General features: G+C 62.3%; 1 protein-coding gene across 1 annotated transcript; it reads right to left on the bottom strand.

Annotated features, from left to right (window-relative positions):
* On the bottom strand, nucleotides 208-25123 carry ADGRA1 (adhesion G protein-coupled receptor A1). The gene is made up of 7 exons (XM_021073912.1): nucleotides 24634-25123; nucleotides 23713-23901; nucleotides 16697-16824; nucleotides 16022-16145; nucleotides 12082-12227; nucleotides 3744-3842; nucleotides 208-2901 (listed from the first exon to the last, which is right to left on the bottom strand). The coding sequence occupies exons 2-7, from the start codon at nucleotides 23713-23715 to the stop codon at nucleotides 1683-1685; spliced, it is 1719 nt and encodes a 572-aa protein (XP_020929571.1). The 5' UTR covers nucleotides 23716-23901; nucleotides 24634-25123; the 3' UTR covers nucleotides 208-1682.

Genomic DNA, 25901 nt, shown 5'->3' with positions numbered 1-25901 from the left:
TAACACTGAACGTGGAGCCTCTTTGGTCTGAATGATGAGCTGCTCTCTCTGCTCTGCAGGGAGCGCGGGGCAGGAAGGATGCCTCGGGAGGGGCCGGGAAAGGCAGCCCCGCGGGCTCCTGGCCTCCCCCGGCCCCGGCACCAAGGTGGGCCTGCCCCTCGCCGGAGAAACGCACGCGATGCTACTCACCAACCTCACAAGCGCGACAGGAAAACACTGTATTTTGCGGACGGTTTTGCGTCTACAGCGTGTGCACAGCTCCGCCTGACTCCAGGCGTGACAGCTATGGAAGCAGGTGAACGGGCTGGACCGTGGCACAGACAGGAGCCACCGCCTGGCCGGCCTGTGAGGACCCCCGGGCCCGGGGTGGGGACCAGACCCCGCATTCTGTTACAGCATCACTCAGACACGTGTCACACCTGCCTCACCCGACGCCACCCCCTGAGGCTGTGAGGAAGGATCTGCTCCCGCTGGACCCCCCACCCCCGCCCCAAGCAGATGCTGACAAGTGCTGACGATGAGGCTGCGCGGGGCATAGAAAGCCCGACGCCCGGACGCCAGGGAAGCAGCCTCCTGAGTGTGCGGGCGTGTGCAGCACAGGCGTGCAGGGCAGCGCGAGTGAGGTATGCTGTGCACGCTGCACACGTGTGAGCTTGTGTGTGTGTTGGGGTACTGTGTGCGTGTGGGCACATGTCACGTGTGCGTGTGTGTGTGTGTAGCATCTGTCTGCACATGTGTCCAGACCTGGGGGCGGGGAGGAGGCAGGAACGGCCGCAGGGCTCACACCCGCACCCCCCTGGGCGTCGGGGCTTCTGTCTCCGTGGGGACCCGTGACGCCCTCCTGTGGGATGTGCCCCTTGCGGTCACAGAAGGATCACGGTTCTCTGAGGCCCAGCTTTGTGCCCAGATGTTCATGGAACTGCTCATAGACCCTCTCTTTCTGGGGCAGGAACTTTATTGTCCCGAACGGCCACGGTAGGAGGTGGGAGCCAGCCCTGGTGGCACTGGACGGAAGTCGAGTCTACATTAAAGGACATTTGGGTGTTTCCAAAGGCACGGGCCCCTCGGAGGCCCACTGGCTCCCTGGAAAACCTCGGGTCACCGGCGGCCCCTCCGTCCTTGTGACCTTAGCGTCCATGGTGCTCTCAGGCCTGGGGGCGCTGGGCCTGCACTCAGGACGGGCCGAGGTGGGGACGTCACTGGGCGGAGGTGCCGACGCGAGCTCCTGCGGCCATGGAGGGGCCTAGAGCCACTGCCCAGCGTGCTCTGGACTGACTGGCAGGCTGCCCACCCCCAGGAACCAGACCTGACAGCACAAACGCGAAACTCTAGGAATGTGGGTGGTGCCTCCTGCGGTGACTGGGCTGGTCACCAGCAGGTGGGGTGGCAGGGAGGCACACTGGGCGCCAGGGGTAGGTCCTGCTAGAACCCCTGCCCCATCTGTCCCTGGGCTGCCTGGGGGCTGGGCACCGTGGGACAGAAAGCAGGGACTCTGCACGGGGACACCTTGTCTGGCTCGGGGTTCGTGGAGGCAGACGTGGCCCAAAGCGTCTTCCTGCTGGGGTCGTGCCAACCAAAGGGTCAGTGGGGGGCACCACCAGGCTTGGTCGTGTGGCAGAGGGCCGGGCTCTGCTCTGAAGTGCGCCCAGGCCACGTGGGCGAAGGTGGCAGAGCCCTGCCTGCTACACTGTGGTCTCGTTCCTCCAGGGCCCCGTGCGGATATTGCCCGTGCTGTCAGAGCCGTAGGGTGTGGCGTCCCGCAGGTCGCCCTTGACCAACCCGTTCTGGCCGGGGCCTCCGAAGGGCAGGGACTGTGTCCTCCGGAGCATCTGGAAGTGGCCGGGGCCGTGGGCCGCCTCCCTGCCTGGCCGCGGGGGGCAGCTGTAGAGCACGGGGCTGGCGTCGGCAGCCTCGGGCTGGCTAACCAGGGGGAAGGGGTCGCCCTGGGCACAGCAGGCCAGTGGGTGTGGCCCTGCAGGACCCTCGAGCGAGCTGGGGGGGCTGTCCGTACGCGAGCTGCGGGGGCTGCCGTCCAGGCTGGACGGGATGTGGAAGGCGCACTCCTGCTCAGCCGCAGCCGCCCGGGGTCGGCTGAAGTACGGAGGCTTAGTCCTGCCCTGGAGGCACCTGTGCAGGTGCGGGTCATGCCCAAAGGCATCCTCCTCGTGCACGTGGACGTGGGCCGCGTCCTCCATCAGCTGCTCACAGTGCATCTTGGCGCAGCAGGGCGTGGCCGGCGACAGGCAGCTGACATGGCTTTGGCTGGCCTGCAGGTTGGTCATCTTGCAGTGGCTGGCTGGTGGGTGGCCGAAGCCCAGCGCCTTGCCAGGACATGGCGAGTCCTGCAGGCAGGCCGTATGGCCCAGCGCATCCCCGTTGGCATCAAGCGCAGGGCAGGCGCCGAGCTTCGTGGCATGGGGGTCCCCACGGGAGGGACAGCAGGACCACCAGCAATGCCACACGTCATCCCGCTTGGCGCAGTGGTGGATGAGTATGAAGAGCCCCAGAGTCACGCAGAAGGCGCCGTACAGGCAGCTGAAGATCATGTCCAGGAAGTGGCCCTGAGACACGGCCAGCGCCCCGAAGGTCCACGTGGCCACAAACAGGAACAGCGTGAAGGCGGCGGCCCGCAGCTGGGCCTTGAACGAGTGCTCGTTCTGCAGCAGCGAGGCAGCCAGGGCATCGCGGGCGGGGGTCCCTGGCGGGGCCCCAGGGCCCTGGCCGTCCTCCGGCCCCGCCAGCCGCTGCTGCTCCTCCGTCCGCTCCCTAAGCTCGTACCTGCGCTCCGGGTGGCGCCGCAGCTGGATGTAGGTGCCAAGGAAGTACACGCAGGTGACCAGGGCGATGAAGGCCGCCGGCCCATAGAAGGCGCCCAGGCTGGGCTCCCAGGCCATCCAGCAGCTGTGAGGGGACAGCGCGTCAGCGAGGGCTCACAGAGGGCAGAGGACCTGGTCAGACCAGGGGTCACTGTGTCCCTGAGCTTCTGGGGACAAGGACATTTTCTATTGGGAGTGCCATTGTGTGATGAGGAACCACACAAACTCGGGACCTGGCCCGCCCACCCTGTGGTCGCAGAGCTGGCGGGGACAGCAGCCTGGGGGCACGGGGGTGTGGCCTGGGTTTCGAACCTCTTTCGGTCTTGCTTTTCTGCTAGTGTTTTCTCAGGCGGCTGCCTCTCCTCTCACCTTCAGCAGCATCCTCAGGGCTGAGCCCAGGAAGGGGTGGGGCCCAGAAAGAACAGGGCTTTGTCCTCCCGGGGTGACTGAGGGAGGAGTGCCAGGGGCTCCAGCGTCATAGGGGCTGCTGGGGGCTATGCTGCAACCTGGGCCTGGCACTACGTGCATGTGAGCGCAGGTGCTGGGCTGCCCCCCGCTCCCCGGAGGCTACCCTGTGAAGTGCAGGAGGGATGCTGTGGGGAGAGCCCAGTGCTGCCCCCCTCCCCCAGGCCCTCTCCACCCCACTGAGGTCAGGGTCAGGCAGCAGCGGGCGGGCAGGGCCACTGAGCAGAGGCACGCCCCACCCTCTGGGGAGGCCTGCTTTGGAGGCCAGGGGAGCTTTGGGCATGTGGGCGACACTGAAGGTGACAGAGCTAGGTGTGGGGTGCTGAGAGGGAGGGGCTCAGAGGGGCCGGGTGCCCATGGGGTGGGGGTGGTCCAGAGGTGTGTCTTGGCTCCCATGCACGGCCGGGTCCACGCAGGGTGGCAGCCCAGCCTACCCTCCACCCGCCCGGCACTGGTACTCACTATGCAGAGGCCTCGTTCTCCATCCCGTAGTTCCTGATGTTCGTGGCAGCTGTGACACCACAGATGATGAACGGAGCCCCTCCACTGACGAGGTAGAACCTGTGGGAGGGGCTTCTCACTGCCTCGGAACCACCTGTGTCCTGGGCAGCCACCCCCTCGCCTTCCCTGGCCAAGCAGCTGTCCGGGTGGCACCGGCCCAGCCTGACTCGGCCTCCCCACATCCCCCATGTCCCCACCCCCATCTGAACATCCCCACACCTCCCACACCCCCACCTCCATACCCCCATGTTCCCCCACACCCCCCCCAACCCCAACATCCCATCTCCCCTTCCCCCTCTGTTCCCCAGGTCCTCTCCCATAGCTGCCACGTCCATGCAGAGGTGACCTGGCCAGGCCCAGCACACGAGTCTGGGGGCATCTTATGCTCTGGCTCATGCGGCAGAAAGAACAAGAACAATATGAAGCCCCTGAGTGGAAGTGGTCATAGTAGGAGGGGGCTGCGTGCTTCCACAGGGGACAGAACTGCAATGGACACTGTGGTCAGCTGCCCAGGCCCCCTTCAGGCAGATGTGCTCATCCCACTGGGCACTCCAATTCAAAGGCAGAGATCATTAGAATTAATTAACAATAGCAAGAAAGCAAGACCCAGCTATGTACTGTCTGCAACAGAAGGAAACATTTAAAATAAAAAGGCACAGAGAAGTTGAAAGTGAATGGATGGAAAAGCTATCCACACTAACTAAGCCCAAGAAAGCCAGAATGGCAGCATCAATACTGGACAGTAAATTTTAAGAGAAGAAAGAGGGACATTGTATAATAATGTTAGTTCACAGTGGGCACCATAGGGAGGACTCAAAATATGTCAGGCAAAAGTGGGCAAAGTTAAAAGGAGAAAAAACAATTCCAAAATCATAGTTGGTAATTTGAATTCCCCTCTATTAGCAATTGCTAGAACAAGTAGGTTAAAAAAAAATCAGTAAAGAAAAAGATTTGAATAATAATAGTAATCACGTTTTCTTAATTGCTCTTTTTAGAACATCATACCCAATAATTGCACAGCATTCATTCTTTTCAAATGTGCATGATATATCCAACATCACAGACAATGTGATGCTCCATAAAAGAGTCTCAATAAGTTTAAAATGATTGAAATTACAGAGTATATTCTCTGATCATGATGAGATTAACTTAGAATTTAATAGCAATAACTAAGAAAACCACAAATATTTGGAAAATGAAATGACATACTTCTAAAAAATTCATGAATCAAAGAAGAAATCACAAGGGAATTTAGAAAGTATTTTAACAAGGATGAGAAAGAAAGTACGGCATAATTATTTCTGGGATGCAGCTAAAGCAGGGCTTAGAGGTACATTCATAGCTATGAATACTTTTATGAGGGAAAAAGAAAGGTTTAAAGTTCAGGGACCAAAGAGTCCATGTTGACAAGGAAGAAAACACAAAGTAACCAGGAGGAAAGGGAGGACAGAAATCAGAGCAGAAAGAAACAAAAAAAGAAAACAGAAAATAGTGAAAATTATCATGCCAAAATTGATTTCCTGAAAAAAAAAAACAAAAAAACCCCAGCAAGACTATGCCCTCCCAGCCAGATTGATCAGAGGTAAAGAGAATACAAACTGCGTCAAGAAAGAGGGGTCAGTGTTGCCCCCCCATGGACACTGAAAGATAAGGGCATATTCTAGACAATAGTAGGCTAACTATTCAGCAACTTGGATGAAATGAGGAAATTACTTGAGAAAAAAACAAATTACCAAGACAGAAACAAGAAGTGTTAGAAAATCTGAATATACCCTCTTTCTAGTAAAAAGACTGACTCTAATAACCACAAACATCCCCCAGAGAAAACACCAGGCCCTTGAGTGTCACATGTCCACAGAGGGAAGGACCAAATCTGCCATCAGCTCTTGCAGAAAATGAAGGAGAAGGGGCCACCACCTGACGCAGCCTAAGAGGCCAGCACTAAATCCAGACAGAGACGCTTAGAAAAGTTACTAGCAAACAATGGCCCTCATGCACACAGACACAAACATCTCTGCCATCACGTCAGCTGATGAAATGTAGGACCTAGTGAAGAGGAGAAAACGTCTGGGACAAGTAAGAAATATCACAGAAACGCAAAGTGAGCTTGTTCTCAAAGACACATGGACTCCGATGTTCATTGCAGCACTATCTGCAGTAGCCGAGACATGGAAACCACCTAAATGTCCATCGACAGAGGAGTGGATCCAGAAGAGGTGGTCCACATACACAATGGAATATTACTCGGCCATCAAAAGGAATGAAAATACCGGCATTTTTAGCAACATGGATGGACCTAGAAATTATCATGCTAAGTGAAGACCGCCATACAATGAGACACCAACATCAAATGCTTTCACTGACACTTGGAATCTGAAAAAAGGACAGACTGAACTTCTTTTCAGAACAGAAACTGACTCACAGACATTGAAAAACTTCTGGTTTCCAAAGGAGACCGTTCGGGGGGTGGGGAGATGCGCTGGGGTTGAGGGCTGGAAATCCTATAAAATTGGATTGTGATGATCATTGTACAACTACACATGTAATAAATTCATTGCATAATAAAAAACTTTCAATTTTAAACCTCATAAAAAACAAACAAACAAACAAAAACAAAGTTAGCTTGTTCTTCCTAAACGCTGATCAATGCAGTTCTTTGCAGAAACACAAGGGGACATCATGTGACGGTTTGATTGATGTAGCAAAAGCATTTGAGAAAATTCCATATGTGGCATCATCAAAACAATCTCAGCAAACCGGGCACAGAGTCTTCTCAACCTGCTGGGAAGCAGCCATGAAAACCAGTAGCCAGTGTCATGCTTGAGGAGATGTTGAACGTCCCCAATATCAGGAGTCAGACGGGCTCCCCCGGCCCCATCCCGTCCCACCAAGCACTGTCCTGGACATCCTGGCCCCATGAAAGACGTCAACGCACCAGTGGAAACGAAGAGAGGACGATTGTGTTTGCTGGTTACCTGAAGATGCTGTGGAATCTACAGTGAGACAGCTTGGACGACCAAGTGAATGTAGAAGGTTGCAAGGTTATTCCACAAAAATCACTTACAGTTTGTACATGAGCAGGAAACCATTGGAAAATAAAAATGCTGTTTATGACGACACCAGAGCAGAGGCCCAGCAAATTCTTTTTTTTCCTTTTTACAGCCGCACCTGTGGCATATGGAGTTCCTGGGCCAGGGGCTGAATGGGAGCTGCAGCTGCCAGCCTTCGCCACAGCCACAGGCAATGCTGGGTCCCTGGCCCACTGAGTGAGACCCAGAACGGAGCCCACATCCTCAAGGAGACTCCGTCGGGGCCTCACCCGCTGAGCCACAATGGGAACTCTGCAGGTTCTTTTTTATAAGCCGAAAGGTTTATTCTAAAATTTACGAGAAAATGTAGAGGGCCCAGAGCAGCTAAAGCCGTCTTGGAAAAAGGCAGAGGGCCACATTGTTCAACTGCAGGATGTACTGTGAAGCCACAGCTCAGGACACTGCGGTCCTGGAAGGGATGCTGACCGCTGACAGGATGCCCGGCTCCGCCGCCTGGGCCAGTGAGGGGTCTCGCCACCAGGCCCCCTCCAGGGGCGAGGCCGGGCTCCTCAGAGAAGGCAAGAGTCGGGGAGACGGGAAACAGCAAACCCAAGCCCGCTGGGGCAGCACTTTCAGTCCAATGAAAACCGGTGATGGGTGACCGGGCGCCTCCCGTCCCCTGCCTGCAGCCCCTCCAGGCTCAGCCCTCGGATGCCTGCCTGCCGCCTCCTGCCTGGGGCCTCCCTTCTCCTCCTCTGCCCAGACCCCAGGGCCCTCCTGCTGCGGCTCCAGACTCGCCCCCACCTTCTGTTTTGCTCCATGCACACCTGTCACCTGCATGTTCTCCGTGAAGGGGGGGTCTTGCCCCCCGCCGCCAGCCCCCTTCACACAGCTGCCAGTGCAGCAGGTTCATCTGTTTCCGTGGCCACTCTCCACAGGGGGGCAGGCCCTGAGCCCCCAGGGCCTTTGCCGGGGCTGCAGATGTGAGTGCGCGACCCACGTGGCCAGGCCAGAGCAGAAGGAAAAGGGAAGGAAGCTGGCCAAGGAGCCAGGCCAGTGTGGCCTAAGGCCCGAGTGAGGGGCCACCCACGGGCCAAATGCACGGGGCTGGTCCCACGGACGTGGTGCTGCTGGAGGGAACCGAGCAGTGTCTGCAGGCCTCGCACAGCCGTGGTGATTCCAGCTCAGCCAGTGCAGCGTGGCGCGGGCCAAGCCAGATAAAACCACAGGGACCGTCCCCGCCTGCGTCACGCAGTTGAGGAAGCCTCCCCAGGGGAGCACGTGCCTGGGGGACCGGCCTGCTGGTCTCCCCGCCCTGTGATGCCGCGGCCCTGCTCCCGCCGCTAACAGGGCTCCACGGACAGAAATCCCGGTACAGTTAGGAGGCCCCTTTAGCGCGTGGCATCAGAGGGCATCCCTGAGCCATGTGATAGGCGTGGAAGGGCCCCTTGCTCAAGCCTGCAGCCCCCCGCCCGGCCCCAGGGCCCAGGGGAGCCCCCGCAAAACCTCGCAGCAGCGGCCCCTGGGTGGTCTCTCCTCTGGTGTCAGGGAAGATGGAGAAGGGTCACAGTCCCAGGGGACAACCTGCCTGGAGACCCCACCGTAGTCACCCCGACACCTCTTCCTTCCCCAGTGCTTCCCAGGGCTGGACGGGTCTCCAGGCCAGTGGACAGTCCTGGCCCACCTGGCCCACTGCCTCCCGGAGGCCCTTGAAGCAGCAGCCTGGGCCAGGCCGCGCCCCCCAGTCCTGCAAGGCCTCCCTGTCACCTCTGGCCAGGCCCCCTCCAGCCAGTGGGCACCTCCCCCTCGGCGGGGAGCTTCATCCGGCCTTTTCCTGAGCAGTTATAGCTCCAAGTCCACACCTGCTGTGGCCAGCGGCCAAGTTCAGGGCCTGGGTGCAGGGCCGGCTCGGTCAGCAGAGGGCACTGGAGGCTGTCGCCGGCACCTCGGCTCAGGGCTGGGCGCTCAGCCCTGTGGACATGCTGGACACCGACCCTCCTGCAGCAGCCAGGCTGGCCAGTGGCCAGGAGCCCTCCTCACCGGGTCACAGCCACTCCAGCCCCACAGCCTTGCCAGTGAGGTCGTAACCCCAGAGCTGGCAGGGCCACAAGCCTTCCTCTGGAAGGTGGAAAAAGCGCAGAAAAGGATCCCGTGCTGGTGCCCCCAGAAGGGCCAGCCCTGCCCACAGCAGGGAGGCCGACTTTGGACTTCTGATCTCTGTGTTGTTTTAATTTGGCAGTAATTTGTCACATCAAGAGCAGAAACCTAGGCGTTCCCGTCGTGGCTCAGTGGTTAACGAATCCGACCAGGAACCATGAGGTTGCGGGTTCGATCCCTGGCCTTGCTCAGTGGGTTAAGGATCCAGCGTTGCCATGAGCTGTGGCTCTGGCATAGGCCCGTGGCTGCAGCTCTGATTAGACCCCTAGCCTGGGAACCTCCATGTGCCATAGGAGCGGCCCTAAAAAAGGCAAAAAGACAAAAAAAAAAAAAAAAAAAAAGGAGAGAGAGAAAACAGAAACCTAACTTGGCATACACTACTCAGAAATGTGCCATCCCGGGTGGAAATGACAGAATTGTGAGCGGAAGTGGAATTACAGGGCGAGGCCCTGCCCAGGGCACGTGGGCGCTGGGATGAAGCAAAGGACAGCCAGCGCCTGGCAGGTGCAAAGGGTCTCAGCATTTAAAGGACAGGAAAGCCCAGGAGTCTGGATTCTAAGGTGGGAAGAGGCTCTCACAGCCTCGTTCTGAGATGGAGAGACCAGAGCCTCCTGCAGAGCCCCCGGCAGAGCTGGTCAGGTTCAGCTGTGCGTGGCCTGGGGTGCGGTCGGACGCCTGCCAGGATCCCTGCCCACTTATTACGGCTCAGCACGGGCTCCATCAGCAAACACAGCCGTTGTCCACGCTGGCCCAGGCCCACCGGCCCTCCTGGAGGGGTCGAGGTGCACAGGCTGGAGCCGGCCTCTGCCACTGGGGACCTGGGCTGGCAGCTTCGTGGCCCACATCTGGTGCCTTTCACCCCATCGTGGCATCTGCTTCTGGGAGGACACGAGGCCGTGTCCACTGGAAAGAGGCACAAGTCCCCAGGATGAAATGTCCCTAGGAGACAGCAAGCCACCCCCACCTCCACCCCCCCAGGGACGCACATCTCCCGTCTGTCCCCAGTTCCACGCATGCTGCCCTCTAGGGTGTGGCCAGTAATTGTTTGCCAGACAATGACCACGCGTCCTCGGGTTTCTGACTCCTGCATTGAGGTCTCCCACTTCAGCTTTGCTATTTTTTTTCCTTGTCTTTTTTTAAAAAAATTTTTAATTATTTATTTATTTATTTTGGGGGGGGTCTTTTTGCCTTTTCTAGGGTCGCTCCTGCAGCATATGGGGGTTCCCAGGCTAGGGGTCTAATCAGAGCTGTAGCCACTGGCCTACACCAGAGCCACAGCAATGCTGGATCTGAGCCACGTCTGTGACCTACACCACAGCTCACGGCAACACCGGATCCTTAACCCACTGAGCGAGGCCAGGGATCAAACCTGTGTCCCGATGGATACTAGTTGGATTCTTAATCTGCTGAGTTGCACGGGAACTCGTGTTTCAGCACATTTAAGAATTCTTTCTTTCCCAGTTTACGGTGAGGAAACCTGGCTTTGAAATCCCCTGACCGAGTCTCCCAGGCTTTGGGGCCCCCGCAGTCAGCCTCTGGTCCCCCAGGGACGTCTCAGGCCCATCGTGTTCGCCACCAGCCGGGGTGGGAGAGCAGCGGGGGGCAGGCCCGAGACAGAGCCCGAAGCCGATGTCCCACATTCGCACCTGCCGAGAGGGGGTGTGACGGGCGTGCCAGCGCCCAGGGAGCTCCTGGGCCACGGCCCTTGGTGGAAGTCGCCCGGTGTCAAGGCTTCTTGTACCAAAGGAAGGGGACCCCGAGGGAGGAGTGGCAGTGGTCTCCAGGCAGCACCGGGAGGAGCCGCCGGTTTCCCGAAGCTGTGACGGGGCGGCTGGGGCCCGGCCAGGTTCCGTGCACACGGAGGCCATCGGAGAAAAGCCCAGCATGACTCGGCTCCACCGCATCCCCCCACACAGCAGGCAACGCGCCAGTCAGTTCCAGACCATTCTGAGGGTGGTTTTTGAACCCGGGGGGCCTGGGGCCTCCCCGGCAGGAGCGGGGAGAGGATGGGATACCCCCACCCCCCGCCCCAGCCACGGCCGAGCGCCACCCCCTGGTCGCTCATCTGCACGCCAGTGTCAGCCGCTTCTGCCGGGGTCACGCTACTCGCTTGAACAACCAGCGAGCTGTGCGTCTGCCTGAGCTCACGTCTTCCAGGCTGCGGGCTCGCTGAGGCCGGACCGGCCACCCTTCAGATCTGAGGCCGGAGCCTGTTTGAGGGGCTGGTGTGCGCGGCCCACCCACAGGCCACAACTTCACGGGGACAACTGCGTGAGGCCGTCTCAGGGACCCCAGACAAAGGTCTCCCAGACGTCCAGCCCCCCGCCCCCCCACCCCCGGCCCCAGGCCAGGGCAGCCTCTGGCCAAGATGGGGGCCTGCACGAGCCGACAGCGGCAAGTGGTCAAGGCTCTTGCTCGCCGAGCTCAGGGGGCAGTTCGGGCGGCTCTGGGCAGGCGGTGCCCAGGTTCAGGGCCACCAGGCCCCTCTGAGCCTGGCTCTTGCCAATGGCTGATTTGGATTCAGTCTTGGCTCAGAAAAGTGAACGGCAGAGCCCAGCAAAACTGTGTGAGTTCGGCTGCTTGGTGACAGGGGCAGGCGTGTCCTTATTTAAAGAAGCTGAGATCGCCCACAGGCTCCCCTAGGGTCCCTGGCTCAGAGCCTGGAGTCTGGGGCTCCCACCCGGTCCTCCTGGAACCCTCCTGGCCCGGGAAGGAAGAGGCTGACTGGCTGGGACAGGGCCCCTTGCAAATCCGTGCCCAGGCCTTGTGGTCGCCTAGAGAACAAGTTCCCCTCTCAGCTCACTGAGACCACGAAAAACCCCCGCGGAGCCGGCTCCACGCACACCCACGCGGGGCAGGGAGGGGTCTCCCAGCCGCCACCCGGCAGCCCCGGAGGGTGCACCCAGCATACAGATCAATGCAGACCCGTCGCTCAGCCCCTGGGAGCCGCGGGCTGCCCTTCCCCACACCTGCGCCCTGTTCCCGGGCTTCCCCCCAGCCCCGGCGCCCCACCCTGTCCCAGGCCACCCCTCACGTTTCCTTGCGGCCAGGTTGCCGAGACCCCGGGGAGGGCCAGGGCCGGGGGTGGAGGCGGCCGGGCAGGCGCTCAGTACCTGAGCAGGGGCTGCTTGGGCTCCGGCGGCTGGTCTGCCCCCGGGCACAGTGGGGCCTTCTTGGTCACCTGCTTGTAGATGCTCCGGGCGGTCACTCCGATCCACAGCATGGTGGACAGTGTGGCATAGTGCAGCAGGATGCCCACCTGGGGGGAGAGCCAGTCAGCCGACCACCACGCCCCGCCCCCAGGTCCCAGCCCTCCCCCGCTCCCTCCCCCGCTCCCTCCCCCGGGTCCCGGCCCCTCCTCCTTTGCATCCTCAGAAGGCAGCTCAGAAGCGACAGTGAGTCTGGCAGGAGGGCAGTCCCCACGCCTCACAGGGGCCTCTGAGCTCCAGGGCCACCATGGGCTGCGAGGACCGGTCGCTCCGCTCTCCTGCAGGGCAGGGAGGGCGGCCCACAGCACGGGGCGCGGGCCGAGTGGAGCACCCGGGCCTTGTGGTCGGGGCGGGCGGCTCGGCCCCTCGGGGTCGCTCAGGGCGCCGTGTGGGGCCCTGGGACGAGGTAAAGTGCTGTGGGGCCCGGAGGTGAGGGGCCCGCCCATGGCCAGCGGCCCTGCCTCAGCTCTTCTGCCTTCTCCACCCTGGCGTCTCCAGGCAACGACCCGACCGACACTCGCAATGACAAGTGAAACACGGCTGTAACTGGAAAGGACTGGAACATTTGAGGAATACAGCGATTCTCTGAATGAAGGCACCATCCAGCCGGTCTAGTGATGCATCGAACCCAGAGTGCAGCTTTTACTTGGGAGAAAGCGCCGGAAAAACTGGCGAGTTTCATGAGTGGGAGGGAGCATCCTCGGGCTGTGTTTACAGGTTCCGACGGCCCCCTGCAGGCGGACGGTCCAGCCTTATGTGTGGCCTGGCCTGGGCCATGTGACAGGCCGTGTGTGCTGGTGGCCTCGAGCTCACGGCCTCACCCCAGCCTGGCCCAGAGGAGCAGACGCTGGAAAGGGAGGGGCCGGGAGTCCCTGTGCCAGAAAAAGGAGGAAAGGGGACCGTGAAGGCCCAGCCCTCCACTGAGGGACTGTCTGACCTCCTTTTCAGGGGACGGCAGAGGGGCTGCCACCATTCATAAAGAGAAACCGTCAGAGGTGAGCCCTCGGGGGGAGCCCTATCCTGGGGCCCAGGAGCTGACCCACGGCCGGAGGGGAGGCGGGTGCAGTCACCCTCCCCCGGGCCTCTGCTCTGAGCGTCGCCCAGACTGTGCAGGTTTGTGGATTGGTCTGTCGCCAGCTCTGGGCTGGACACGTGGAGAGGTCACAGGGTCATCACCGTGGCTCCCAGCAGCCTCCCCCGCCATCCTGGCTGCAGCCCACGCTTCTGGATGCAAGGCCGGAGCTGACGCACGGGGCTCGTGCTGGGCCCAGGGTGGCCACTGTGTTCATGATGTCACGCAGCCCTTCAACGGCTCACGGTCACCGCTCCATTGCCATAACAACCGCTGTTCTCTCCAGCCATCGGGGGCTCTGGACCTCGCTCGTGTATCATTTCCCTGTGATGCTGAATGATGCTTGGATGGGGAGAGCTGGCTGCAGGAGCCTGGCTGCGTCCAGCCCTGGGCGGTGCTGAGCTGTGGCTTGTTCTGGTGTCGCAGTGGCCACAGGCCTGGCTGCTGACCGGGGCAGAACCACACTTACTCTAACGAATTGGCTCATGTAATCACGGAGGCTGAGAGGCCCCACATCTGCAGCGGGCAGTGTGGCCGTGGTGGTTTCCGTCAGAGCCTGAGGGCAAGGGCAGGGTCTGGCGTCCAGGGCTGTCTCTTACTCAGATCCTGCTCTGTCCAGGCCCGCGTTGGGAAGTGTCCTGCTTTCCTGAGCCCACGGTTCAGATGCTCATCTCAGGCAGAAGCACCTTCACAGACACGCCCCGGAAGACGTCTGACCAAATGCCCGGGCGCCACCCTGGCTCTGGGCTGCCTCCTGGGCTCCCCCTCCTCCAACGAGTGGTGGGCGGGCCTGGCTCACCCTTGGAGGTAGGAACGGACCCCTCTTTGTGTCTGCAAGTGGGCAGGCACTGGGAGAAGGCCCCTGAGGGCTCCTGAGGTCCCCATGCCTGGGGCCACCCCGCCCCAGCAGCGGTCTGCACCTGCTCTTGGCTCCCGCCACTCTCCGTGGGTGGCGTTCAGCCTGCGCCCAGTGGGCCCCTCCCAAGGGGCGCTATGGCTGCCGCCCCCCATGTCTGCAGGTGGGTGAGGGACGCCCCCGCTTCCTTCCAGAAACGCAGTCTCTGGCCAGGCTGGTGCTGACTCGGAGCTGGGGCTGCTCCTCTGCTGGGGCCTGAGGCTATCACTGCGGGCGGACGGGGTGTGTCTCACACCGAGGGGGCTTCTGCAGACCCTGCCCCTCTAGACCCCAGGCCTGCCCTTTCCCACCCCACACTTCGGGGGTCCAACTGGCTGGACCAGTCGGGCCTTGGTCACCACGAGGACACCTGGCCTCCTGGAGCCCCCGTCTGGGCTGGCAGACTTGGGGACAGAGCCCAGCTGTGTGTGCAATGGGGGGCTCCCAGGCCACAGGGCCGTGATTGGCTGAGGCTCGGAGGAGCCTGGTGCTGGCTTCACCGCAGGGTCTCAGCAGGTGGATCGCTGGAGGCAAAGTGTGGACATGAAGATCACAGTCCATTTCACTGCTTCCAGACGGCTCCGGGCCTCCGCAGGTGGTCGCGGGTGGACGGTAAATTGGATTTCTCAGGGCTCTTCCGGTGGGTGTTTCCACACTATCAAGAGGCTTACAGAAGCGTGTCTGCCTCTCAGCATGCTTTTCAGGGATGTGCTGGTGACTTTTCTGCTGGGGCCCAGGAACAGGTGGCAGAATCGGCTTCCCAAGATGGGACAGCTGGCCCTGACATGGATTCGCAGAAAAGCGACGTCTTTGCTGTGTGGAGGACTGGGAAGGCTGGGCTGCCGGCCCCTGGGTCCTGTCTCACGGCCTGCCCCTTGCCTGCAGGTGGGAGGGTGTGAGGCCAGGACTCACAGCCCAATTCTTCCCCGAGGCACCCCTGCAGCAACAGCCTCTTGCCCACTGGTACCCAGATGAGTTGCCAGCCGCTGCCATCTGTGCCGGCGGACACGTCATTTTGTGTGGACAGACGGCCACTGAGGTCAGTAGGTGTCAGATAATTAGGCTCAGCAGCCCCGTAGCTAGAACAAACTCTTGTTGAACTCACTCAACCAAGGCTGTAAGGGAGCCTATGACATCCTAGTGGACAGTGAGATGCTCCCTCCACGTGGTCCAGGCAGATGGTGTCCCAGCAGAGGAGCAGGATGCCCTGCGGGCTGTGGGCCGCCCCGACCCAGTGTCCACTTGGTGTCCAGCTGCAAAGGCACCTGTCCTCGACTCACAGTTGACAGAAGGGCCTCTTCTGAGTGCCATCAGGACCAGGGTAGCTCCTGCTCTGCCCTTCATGGAAGGTCGGGCAGGGCTGTGGAGCTGGAGGTCCTTCTGTGACTTCTCTCCACGCTCCAGAGGGTCAAAGCCCCCCTCCACCCCAGAGCGAGTGCTGCCGTGTCCCTGGGGGTCTTCCGAGGCTGGGAATTCCTGGGGACCCGCCAGCAACAGAGCTTGCCCTCCTGGATCAGCAACCTCCCTGGTGTCCCGCCCCACTGGTCCCTGCAGGAAGGGCGCCACATCCTGCTCTGCCCGAGCCCGCCGGCTGGACATGAGCATCTAGTCAACACCCCACCGTGGGCCTTGGAGAAAGCTTGTCCAGTTGGAAAATAAATGACGTGACACGATCATACCCGAGCAAAGCAGTCAGATTCACACAGGGAAGAGCTGCTCCAGACACACCAGATGCCTAAATGTCCCTGACACGAGAGGCACCAGGACAAACGCCCGAGCACTACTTCGAAGCCAAGCTAATCATCACCGCATCCCCTCTGGTGGGAAAGCTGGTGAACACTGGACTTTGGAGTGACACGCAGCCCGACAGCACTCACCGCCTGGCACAGGATGGGGTACTTGGTGCGGTTGATGCCGCCGGCGAACACGGAGAAGGTCAGTGCCGCGTGGAAGCAGAAGTTCAGGAGCGCGTGCCGGCCTTTCTGGCTGATCCGGATGGCGCTGCGGGAACAGAGGTGTCGGGTCAGGAACCGGCCTTTCTGGGCGAAGCCGGCACGGCCACAGCCGAGGGGCTACCCGTGACTTTGATTATGGACTTGACGCAGGTGGCGGCCAGGACCCTCCCCGCATGTCCCGGGGCGTCTTCATGTGAGGCCGTCACTTGGTGCAGAGGCGGCCAGGACCGCAGCCCAGGAGGAAACCAGCCAGACTCCCCTCGGGATGAAAGGCCGAGGGCAAAGCTGCCTGAAGGGCTCTGCCAGCTGCCCTAACTTCCCACCGATGTGGCCGGCAGGGTGCCTGAGCTGACATGGTGCCGTTGGAGGAAGAACGCGTGTCACCTGACTTCATCAGAACAGGGGCACCCGGGATGGAAGGCACGGCTGTCCCCCAGCACTGGGTCATCCGCAGCCGCTGCCAGGCCCCCTGGGGCACCAGGCAGGCTCCAGCTGGCTGGCCACCTGTGAAGTGCCTTCCAGGGCCTCCTTGCTACGTGAGGGCGGAGGTGGCACTGGGGGGCTTGCAGCTGACGGCGAAGGGGCAGCGGGCCTTACCTCTGGTGGACGATGTAGGTGACAGCAGAGGCCAGCACACATAGCAGCATGACGGCCGTGCAGGCGTACACCACGGGGTGCAGGAACTCCCCGGGGGGCTGGGGCAGGGAGAGGACGGTCCTCAAATCCTGGAAAGGACAGAGAGCAGACCATGCGACCCAAGAAGCCGGGACGCGACCTGGGTGGCAGCGCTGCCAGGGTCCTCCCAGGTCCCGCTTCTGCCCTGCGCGTCGCTGGAGGCGTTTCCTGAGTGAGTGGAGGTTTCAGCAGAAGTAGGCAGCGTGCCTGGGGGGGCAAGGCCCCTGGGAGCGCTCCCCGCAGGGGCCTCGTGGGCCACCCATCGGGCCCCCCAGCCGAGGGCATCTTTGTGGTGCTCTGACTACCAGCTCTCAGAGGGCAGCATTTCTGCAGAGCCCAGCCCTGGCCCCAGCCTCCCGGAGGTGACAGGGCTCCGGGCACCCGTTTCTATCCAATGCATGTGTCTGATGGCATAAACCTGCCCCCAGGAGGCAGCAGCTCAGACGTACTGCAACCCCCCTCTAAGCCTCACACCCACCGAAATGCAGCCCTGAGTGTCTGCCAGGAGGGCTTTCTGTCAAGTTTCAGCAAGTCCGCCCGGAGTTGACTCAGGTCAGTGAAGAAAGAGCAGCCACTGAGAACCCCGGGGCTCCCCCTGCACTGTGTCCCCCAGCCCAGGCGACGGGGCGAAGGTCAGAGCTCAAAGGACACAGATTTCCCCTGCGAGGATGTAAAACCGAGGGCAGGATGCCCCTTGCTGCACGGCCGGAGCTGAGGGAGGTCGGCCTTTTCCTTTGTCTGCAAGGGAGGTGAGCCCCACTGTGTTGGGTGCTCGGCTTCAGCGGCCAGGCCACCCAAACGCAGGCCAGGAGGGCGCTGCCTCGGAGCTGCCTTCTCAGGGCAAGGACGGGACACGTAGCAGGGACATGTGCCTACAGGAGAGTTGGTGTACCCAGCCAGGCGCCCACGCCAGGCACACCCCCCACCAGGTGCCCCTTCCAGGTATACCCGTCCAGGTACCCCCTCCAGACACATCCCTCCAGGCACCCTCCCAGGTGCGCCCAGGGCTGGAGGAAGACTCCGAGGGGCCAGATCCTCCTCTGCTGTGCAGGCGCTGGAGGCTGGGAGGCAGGACCCGGTGGCATCCACCTCTGACCCCTGACCCTCTGCCGCATCAGCCCCTTCTGCACGTTTCATATGGCGAGGACCCTGCTAGGGGCCGAGCTGCCGCACAGTCATGGGGGATGGGCATTTAAGGTCACAGCTCAGGTTAGAGAAGATAGACGGATGTCCCTGACCCAGAAGGACTGGCGTCCCCGTGAGAGGGGGACAGCAGCCCTCGCCCAGAGGGAGGCCACCGAGTGCCGGGGGAGGGGCCGTCTACACACCAGGGGCAGGGCCGCGGCTGAAACCAACCTGCGGGCACCTGGACCCTGACGTGCAGCCTCCAGGCGCGTGAGGAGGAAACTGCCTGCTCTGTGGGCTTTGCTACGGCCGCTCCAGGGGACGGACCCCGCCCCCCCGGGGTGGGCGCTCTGCCTCCACTGCCCAGATCAGGGTGACCTTGCTCTGGATCCCCTGCTCTGCTCCCCTGGCCCCAGGGGCATGCTGGGCTCTGGGAGGGCAGGCTGGAGGCTGGGCCTGCAGACGGCTGACCGGCATCCGCTGTGAGACGCCCTGGGCTGCCCCAGCTGTGACAGGGCTGGGGTCAGGGCTGGGGGGCTGCCGCCATGCTGGCCCTCTTCCCCCAGACCACAGCGGTGTCCACGGCTGACGCACCTGCCCAGGCCAAGGGCAGACCCGACGTGCCATGGGCACTTCCTGGGCAGTGAGGGCAGCAGGAGGTGGCTGGTGGCTCCTCCAGGACAGAGTCAGGCCAGGAGCAGAGAGGCGAGCCCAGAGGGCCTTGGCCCATTGGCGGCGGGAGGCAGGAAGCCAGCGTGTCTGGGCCCAAGCCGCTTCTCTTGTGATGGACACTCCCCGTCAGTGGGTCAGGGCAGGTGCTCAGGGGAGCCACCCAGGGCCCGGCCAGGGCTCTGCTCCCCGACTTTGCCCCGGCGCAGGGACTTTGGTGAGGCGGTCTCCGCAGTTGTGACCACAGTGGATAGGATCCAGTCACCTGGGAAAAGGCTCTGAGTGACTTGATGCCGAGAGGGTCCCTCCGTGTCTGCTGCCCAGAGGCCCGGTTGACAAGTGAAGCCAGAAGTCACGCCCTGTCCCCGCATAAGCAGATGGCCAGGGAGGGGCGCACGCCACTTGGGACACGACAGGCCGAACACCACGGCTGCCCTCCTGCATCAGCTCTGACCGTCCACGGGCCAGGGCATCTTCAGGCAGCTGTGGGTGGCACAGAACACACGGCTCCCAGCTGGACCCACAGGGTTTTAGAAGGACGCACGCGGTGCACACAGCCCAAGTTCCACAAAACCACGAGCTCAGGAGGAGAGACGGCCCAGAGACACCAGCCTCAAGGTGACCGGGACACAGAGGCTGCAGCGGCCCCAAGGGAGACCTGGAGCTCCCGCCCGCTCCAGCTGGCCCGGAAGGCCGGGCTCGGGGAGGGTCTGTGGTCAGATCTCGGCAGGCCCGGCCTGGCCCGCTGGTCTGACACCACAGCAGCGGAGTCCACGGCGCTCATCCTGCAACCAGGAGCCTCCGCCTGGGTGAGGATGGGCCTCTGTGCCAAGCGAGCACGGTCTCCTGGGGGAGAAGGGCTGCTTTATAGGAACACGGAGGGGGCGGGGCCCGAAACCACAGCCCTTGTTGCCCCGGGGGTGCCTGGCTCCCGCTGGCGTCCTGCCTGCCCTGGGCACTCTCGTACCTTGAATTCTGGAGCGGTTGCCTTGGTGGATGGCGGGACTGAGGTCAGACCTGGGACTCTTCTCTGGGGAGGGGCCGGGTAAAGCCAGAAGTGCTGGGTCCCAGGGCCACCCGCTCATCTGGCCTGGGACCGGGAAGCAGGAGCAGTGGCCGGGAAACTCGGCGGCAAGCTCACCTCCAGACGCAGCCATGGGCCAGTTTTTGTTCGCAAACCTTGATGTCAAGCCGAGAAAGAATCAGAACGGTTTTCCAGTAGCAGGAGAACTTCTTGGAGACGCGTCCAAGGATGACGCCCGGCCGGCGTCCGAACGGCCCGGAGGTTGCCCACCTTAGGGGCCCCTTCCTTCTCATCCAGAGCCCTGCTCCGAGGCTTCACGGGGGGGGGGTGTCTCTGAACCCCGAGCAGATGCACCCACAATATCTGTTTTAGGAGAACAGAGATTCGATCCCACTTGGTCTGTCATTTTTTTCTTTCTCCAAACGAGTTATCAACATTGCCGTCTACATTTTTAGAGGTGACATTTAAAATTCAAAGTAGGTAACACAAAAGGGAGATATATTTTATATTTTAAAGTTCACACATGTTCAAGTTCCTCTTGGAAGAATTTGCTTGGCAAGTGTTCCACAGGCAACACCCCGCTACAGCCCACGTGTGGTCAGACGGTGTCGGACGGGCGCCTCTGGACCGGCCCTCGGAGGCTTGGGGGCTGGCAGAGCCTTGGGAACCAGTGGCGGTGGATGGAGCATGGGCCGCGGGGCAGAAAGGCAGGTGAGCGGTCAGAGAGGCCACCCGGGGAAGGGGAGGCAAAGGCCACCACCAGCCGTCCAGGGGACGAGGCTCCAGGCCAGCCGCCCCCTGTGGGGCCAGAGCCCAGGTTCAGCTCCTTCTGTGCCTGCAGGCGGTGGGCAGAGATGCTGTAGGAGCCGCGGCAAAGGCGGGTCTCCTTCTCCGGGGAAAGCCAGCCTGGTCTCCCCTGGAGCCGCGAGGCCTCGCGCCACAAGGCGCTGTCCCAGGGAGCGGCCGCCGTCCCCGCTGGTCTGCGGGCATGTCCCCTTTCTCTGTTTTAGTCGGACCTATCCTTTCTGGGATGTTCTGCAAACAGATCAGGATGTTAAGAGAGATAAGAAGAAAGGAGAGAAGCGGTCAGGCCGGCCGTCGATGGTCCGATCAGACCCGGCAAAGCAGCTCCTCCGGTCCGGGCCGAGGTGCGCCCGGGCGCGGCGTCCCCCCGCGTGGCGAGGCGGCCAGGCCCGGCCTGTGGGCGGCTGGAGGGGGCAGGCCTGGCCCTTCTCCTGGGCTCGACTGAGACGGATCTCGGTGAGCCTGCGGTCCCTGTCTGCTTTTTCATGTTGATTCCTTCCGATGGATCCGCCAACCTTGTGTGAGGACGTCCCGGGGGAGAGGCGGATGCAAAGATAAGTAATTTGTTTATTCGGAGCACAAATTACCCTAATTGGACATTCACGTGGTTTGTTGCCGTCTTCTTTTGAGGCTGTGTGGGCTGTCGGATTATGAAGAACTTCGGAGAAAGGACAGGGAGAGACAGCACGGAGTTTCCTTCCAGACGGGGGGTTACTTGCCTAAAACCGTCAACACTAAGGGGAAAGCGTTAGGTGGGCGACAACCTCTCTGCTGTGAAATGAAGGCAGGTTTTATAAGTTTTTAGGCATTTAAATGCTGGCCTGAATAAAAAGCAGCGAACTGGAGGAAATCACTGAACCTCAGAAGCAACAGGGGGTGTCATGGGCAGGTGGCGGGCAGGTTGCTGCGGGAGCCCCTCCCAGCCCTGGCCCTGGTCCCACCGGCCGGGCCCCCGCCTCCCCACTGACCCTTGGCACCAGGCCGCCGGTCTCCACCCTGCGTCCAGCCCTGGTCTCCCAGGGGTTTGAGTCCATCCTTGCTTGTTCGGATGTGGGTCCTTCTGTGTGGACCAGGGCTGTCCTGAGCATCAGCCTTTGGGGCAGGCCGGGCCTCTCACCCTGCAGGACGTGGCCAAGGTCATCCTGACACACGACGTCATCCCCGGACTCAGCGAGTGGGGGCTCTGCTGCTCCGGCTGCCTCCTGGGCCTGGGCCACGTGGAGTGAAGTCGCCTGGAGGGTCTTTGTGGTGCGGGAGCCGCAGCGTCAGTGAGCAGGGGACCGGTGACCTCGCCCTCCCAGCGCCGCTTGAGGCTATGCGGGCTGCGGGGATGCTGGGTGAGGAGGCCGCACCGCACAGGCCAGTGCTGTCACCCAGCTAATCCCGTGACAGGGTGGCCAGAGAGCAGAGGCTGTGCTGCCAGGCTCCATACACAGAAAGGACACTTTCACTCCCATTCCAGAGCCAGCCCGCCTCTTCGTTCCCTTGGAGGGCGCTGCCACCTGAGCCTCGGGCGAGGGTCACAAAGCCTCATGCGTTTGGGAGCTGCTTGTGTTGGAGCCCCCACAGCACCCGCAGAAGCCCAGGGTGGCCCAGCTCCTGTTCACCTGCTGTGACAGAGCCGCTGGCAGGGCCGCGGCGGGGGTGGCCCCGACTTTACCTGCAGCCCCCGGCCCACCAGGGGCAGGGCTGGGTATTCCCCATCCTATGGCCTGGGGCACCAGGTAGAAGGTTCAGAAGGAGGTGCGGACCCCAGCGAGCCGGCTGGAAGGTGCTTGGAGCTCAGGGCAATTTTAGCTCCAGTCTCAGCCTCCGGGAGACCACGGAGTCCTCAACTCAGAGCAGGGAGGCTGGTTGGCCGCCCACAGGTGTCACCGATGCCAGGGCCAAGCAGGTGCCCCGCTTGTGGCAGCCTCGGGGGCAGGGCCGGTGATGTCCTCACTGGCTTTCCTCCCCATCGTCCCAGGGGCTGCGGGGTGAACCTGCCCAGGTGTCTACACCGCAGGCTCACAGACGTGCAGGAAGTGCTCCCAGCAGAACCGCAGCCCCACAGGTTAGGCTGGGCGACCTCTATTCCTTTCAGGAACTCTCTCCAGGGTGAATGTTATTTGTGGAATAAAAACCCAACTCCCGGCCGAGATCCCAAACTCTCCCGGCAAGGGCGACTCAGCTGTCCTCACAGTACTAGAGAGGCCAGCTTGGAACAGGATGGACTTGAGCAACCCCTTGGCACTGGGACGCCTGGACTACATGGGGTGGGCCCTGAGGGTCAGTCCCCCCCTCCCCCCGACCCCGGACAGCTCTGTTCACCCAGTGGCAGGATCCATTCTGCAAATGAGGAGCTAAATTTGAGGGTGCAAAGCTTCAGGCACAGCCAACTCTGAGGCCCTGGCCGTGTTGGGGGGTGCCTGTGGGGCAACGGGTAACGGGCGCAGAGCTGGGGGTGCTGCCAGGCTGGGCCTGGGACACACACCCTCCGACCCTGGAGGGCAGGTGCTGCAGCTCGCAGCCTCTGAGCCTCGTGGTAGCTCTGCCAGGCAGTGCTGACATTCGGCCAAAGCTCCTCCTTGTCCTTGTTTGGACATTTCAGGTTGAACAGGAAGAAAATGACCAAGTGACTCACGCGTCCCCTCCCTTGTGAAGAGTCAGGCTCACAGTCCCAACCCACTGTCGGCGCCCAGGCCGTGGCCACCGCAGCCACACTGTCCCGTGGCCATTGGCATTCTCTGCACGTGCCCAGCTGCTGTCCCTCCCCCGCCACACACAACGCGATATTTTACTTGGCATCAGCCTCTCCAGAGTCCTTCAGGCCGAGCCCCACATGGCCCCATTCCCTGCCCACAGCAGCTGCACCCCCTTTCTGCTGGAGCCCACCTACGTCCTGCCGCTCAGCCAACTTTCTGACGGCAAGGGGGCTGGCAGGGCTGCAATGCGAGGGCCACACGTGGGGCCTGGGGCTACAGGGGCGGGGGGACCCCAGCCCGGGCCCGGGGGAGGTCCTCACAGATCACAGGTCGAGCCTGGGTGGGGGCAGGGCCATGTCTCCTCCGTGGATTCAGTGATTCAACCTTGCAGCTCGCCTGCAACTAATTAGTATGATCCACACCGAGCCGCCAGCAGAGGAGCAACGGAGCGGCGGCCTGCAGTCTGCCCCTCCCGGCCGGGGCCCCCCACCGGCACCGGCTCCTCGCTGCAGGATGAGCACGTGCCCCCCACCGAGTCTGACCCCCGGTGACTAGCTTTTGCTTTTCCTGCCTGGGACCCTGTAGCGGGGGCGGCAGCCACCCCCTGCCCCGACCCCAGGGCGTGTACTCACCATGAGCACAGCGAAGTTGCCGAAGTGTCAGCGGGGATGGAGACGGCGCCGGCCCAGCTGCTTACGTCGCACCTTTCTCCCCACCAGCCTCCATGGCCACCCAGAAGGTCAAAGTCCCCAACAGTCGCCACGGGGTCGAGGCCCGGGAGCCGGCGATGGGGCGGGTGAGAGTGGAGAGGCCGCCCCCATCTGGGAAGACGGCACGGTCAGGGTTGGGGGGGTCCTCCCTGCCACCTGCATCTCACTCCCCCACCCCCTCACCCCCACTTGAGGGCAGCCCCCACCCCAGCGCAGCTGGCAGCAGCACCTCCCGAAGTTTGCCCCCCCTCCCCCCCACTGCTTTCAACCCAGCCAGCCTGTTGCAGAGTCTGGCTCAGGGCATGTCTGGGGTAGGCAGAGGTTCTGGTGACGACCTGGGGCCTCAGGGCCTGGGTCACTGCCCCCAGGACAAGCATCCCTCTCCGTAGCTAACAATCTCACCCCCGCTCCTCATCCCAGCACAAGACACTCAGCCCCATCTCAGGCTGCAGAAGACTCGCGTGGCATGTCTGTCTGTCAGCTTAAGTCGAGAGACTCAAATAAACCTTGAATGAATCTCCCAGCAAACAGCCAGACCCCGGGCAGGAGGAAGCTCCTGCTGCCTGGATGTGGCCAGACCCGTACGGCCGGAGTCTGCCCCCGAGACTGCTTTCATTGGTGGCCTCACACCTTCAGCGTGACCCAAAGTTATTCAGAATCTGCATTTGGAAAAGCAGGAATCGCCTCCCTGGTTGGCACTGGAGCCCAGGAAACAGCTGGGGGCGTGGACGCTGCGGCCGGGGCTCCGACCTTGCCTCCCCACGACCCGCCGCCTCCCTGCCCGGGGCCCACCTGCCGCGCAGACCCCCGGCGACCCCGGGGAAACGCAGCCCAACTTCTCACCTATTTGGGCGAAAACGGCTGGAGCGGCCACGGTCCTGGGCTTCGGGTGGGCGGCGGGATGGGGCGCGTCCTGGGGTCCGGGGGGCAGTCTTCCCTCCCCCGGCGGCAGCCCGCAGGGCGAGTTATCAACAGATTGCAAGGCTGCGGCCGGCGACGCGGCGGCGGCGGGGCTGCGCTCGGGGAGAAGGAGTCGGAGCCGAGGCGCAGACCTTCAAGGCGAGTCTCCGCGGGCGGCTCCCCCGAACTCCGCGGGAGGAAGGCCCGCGGCCGCGGCGCCTGCTCCCTCGGCGGCGGCGGCGGGCGGGCGACAGGCGACAGCCGGGGCCGAGGGACGGTCGGTCGGTCGGAAGCAGGCGCCGTAACCATGGGGATGGGGGAGGCGCCGATGGCGGCGGCGCGGTGGCCCGGCTCCCTGCGGCAGGCGGGGCGGGAGGGGTTCTTCCCGGCCGGCCGGCTGCCCGCCCGCCCGTCACACTGCGGAGCTGATTTAAAGAGACAACCGGCAGGACAAGGCGCACGGAACCGGCTCCCCGAGAGGAGGCGGAGGGAGGACTGCGTGGCTGCCTTTCTTCTTAAAGGAAAGCCCTGTCCGTCCAGGGCTCTGGGAACACACATACCAGCAAGGACATTGATTTTGGAGGGGTCTCCACCGTCCTCGCCTTAAAAGAGTCTCGAATCCAAATCTGGCCCCACAGAGGTGAACCCGCGAGCCCATCCCGGCCCGAGGGAGTCAGCAGGGCAAGCTTGCCAAGGAGCCTTGGTTGTGCGGAGACACCCCCGCCCCGTCCAGGGTCCCGGGCTTCAACCCCAGGCGTTAGAGCCCCGTGATCAGGCGCCCAGAAGAACGGCGAGCCGTGGAGGGGAGGAGGGGAGATCGGGGGACACAGCGGCGTCCTGCCTGCGGTGGGGGCGGGCCCCCGGCCAGCAGGACCTCTGAGCCGGCACCCCTCTGCTCCGGGGCCCCAGCCCACCCGGGACCCCAGCACTCCATGTCCCCAGCCTCCCAGTATTCCCTTGTCCCCTGCAGGATGCTGCGGCCGGCCCGAACTTCAGGCAGGGGACAAGGGCCCCAGCGCTGACATGATTTTTCAGTTCCCCGCTGAGCGGAGACCCTCCCCAGGCCCGGACCCCCGGCCTCCTGGGGCTGCTCCCTGGAGATGGTGTTTCACAGGATGCCCGGGGCCGGGTGCGAGTCCTGGACAGGTGGGGTGGGGGAGGCGGAAAGGCCATCCTGAACTGGGGGGCATCCTGCTCGGCTCCCCGGGCCG

Source organism: Sus scrofa, chromosome 14, assembly GCF_000003025.6.
Source record: "Sus scrofa isolate TJ Tabasco breed Duroc chromosome 14, Sscrofa11.1, whole genome shotgun sequence".
NCBI classification, from domain to species: Eukaryota; Metazoa; Chordata; class Mammalia; order Artiodactyla; family Suidae; genus Sus; species Sus scrofa.
Note: the sequence above shows the minus strand (reverse complement) of the source record. Positions and strands in the feature narration are given on the sequence as shown.

What these genes read in the sequence shown, in the direction of transcription:
- ADGRA1 (XM_021073912.1), bottom strand. An exon ending in ACCTACATCGTCCACCAGAG is followed by an intron (nt 16,146 to 16,696) that starts GTAAGGCCCGCT and finishes CTGTTCCCGCAG; the next exon opens with CGCCATCCGGATCAGCCAGA. An exon ending in CCCAAGCAGCCCCTGCTCAG is followed by an intron (nt 3,843 to 12,081) that starts GTACTGAGCGCC and finishes CCCCTCCCACAG; the next exon opens with GTTCTACCTCGTCAGTGGAG.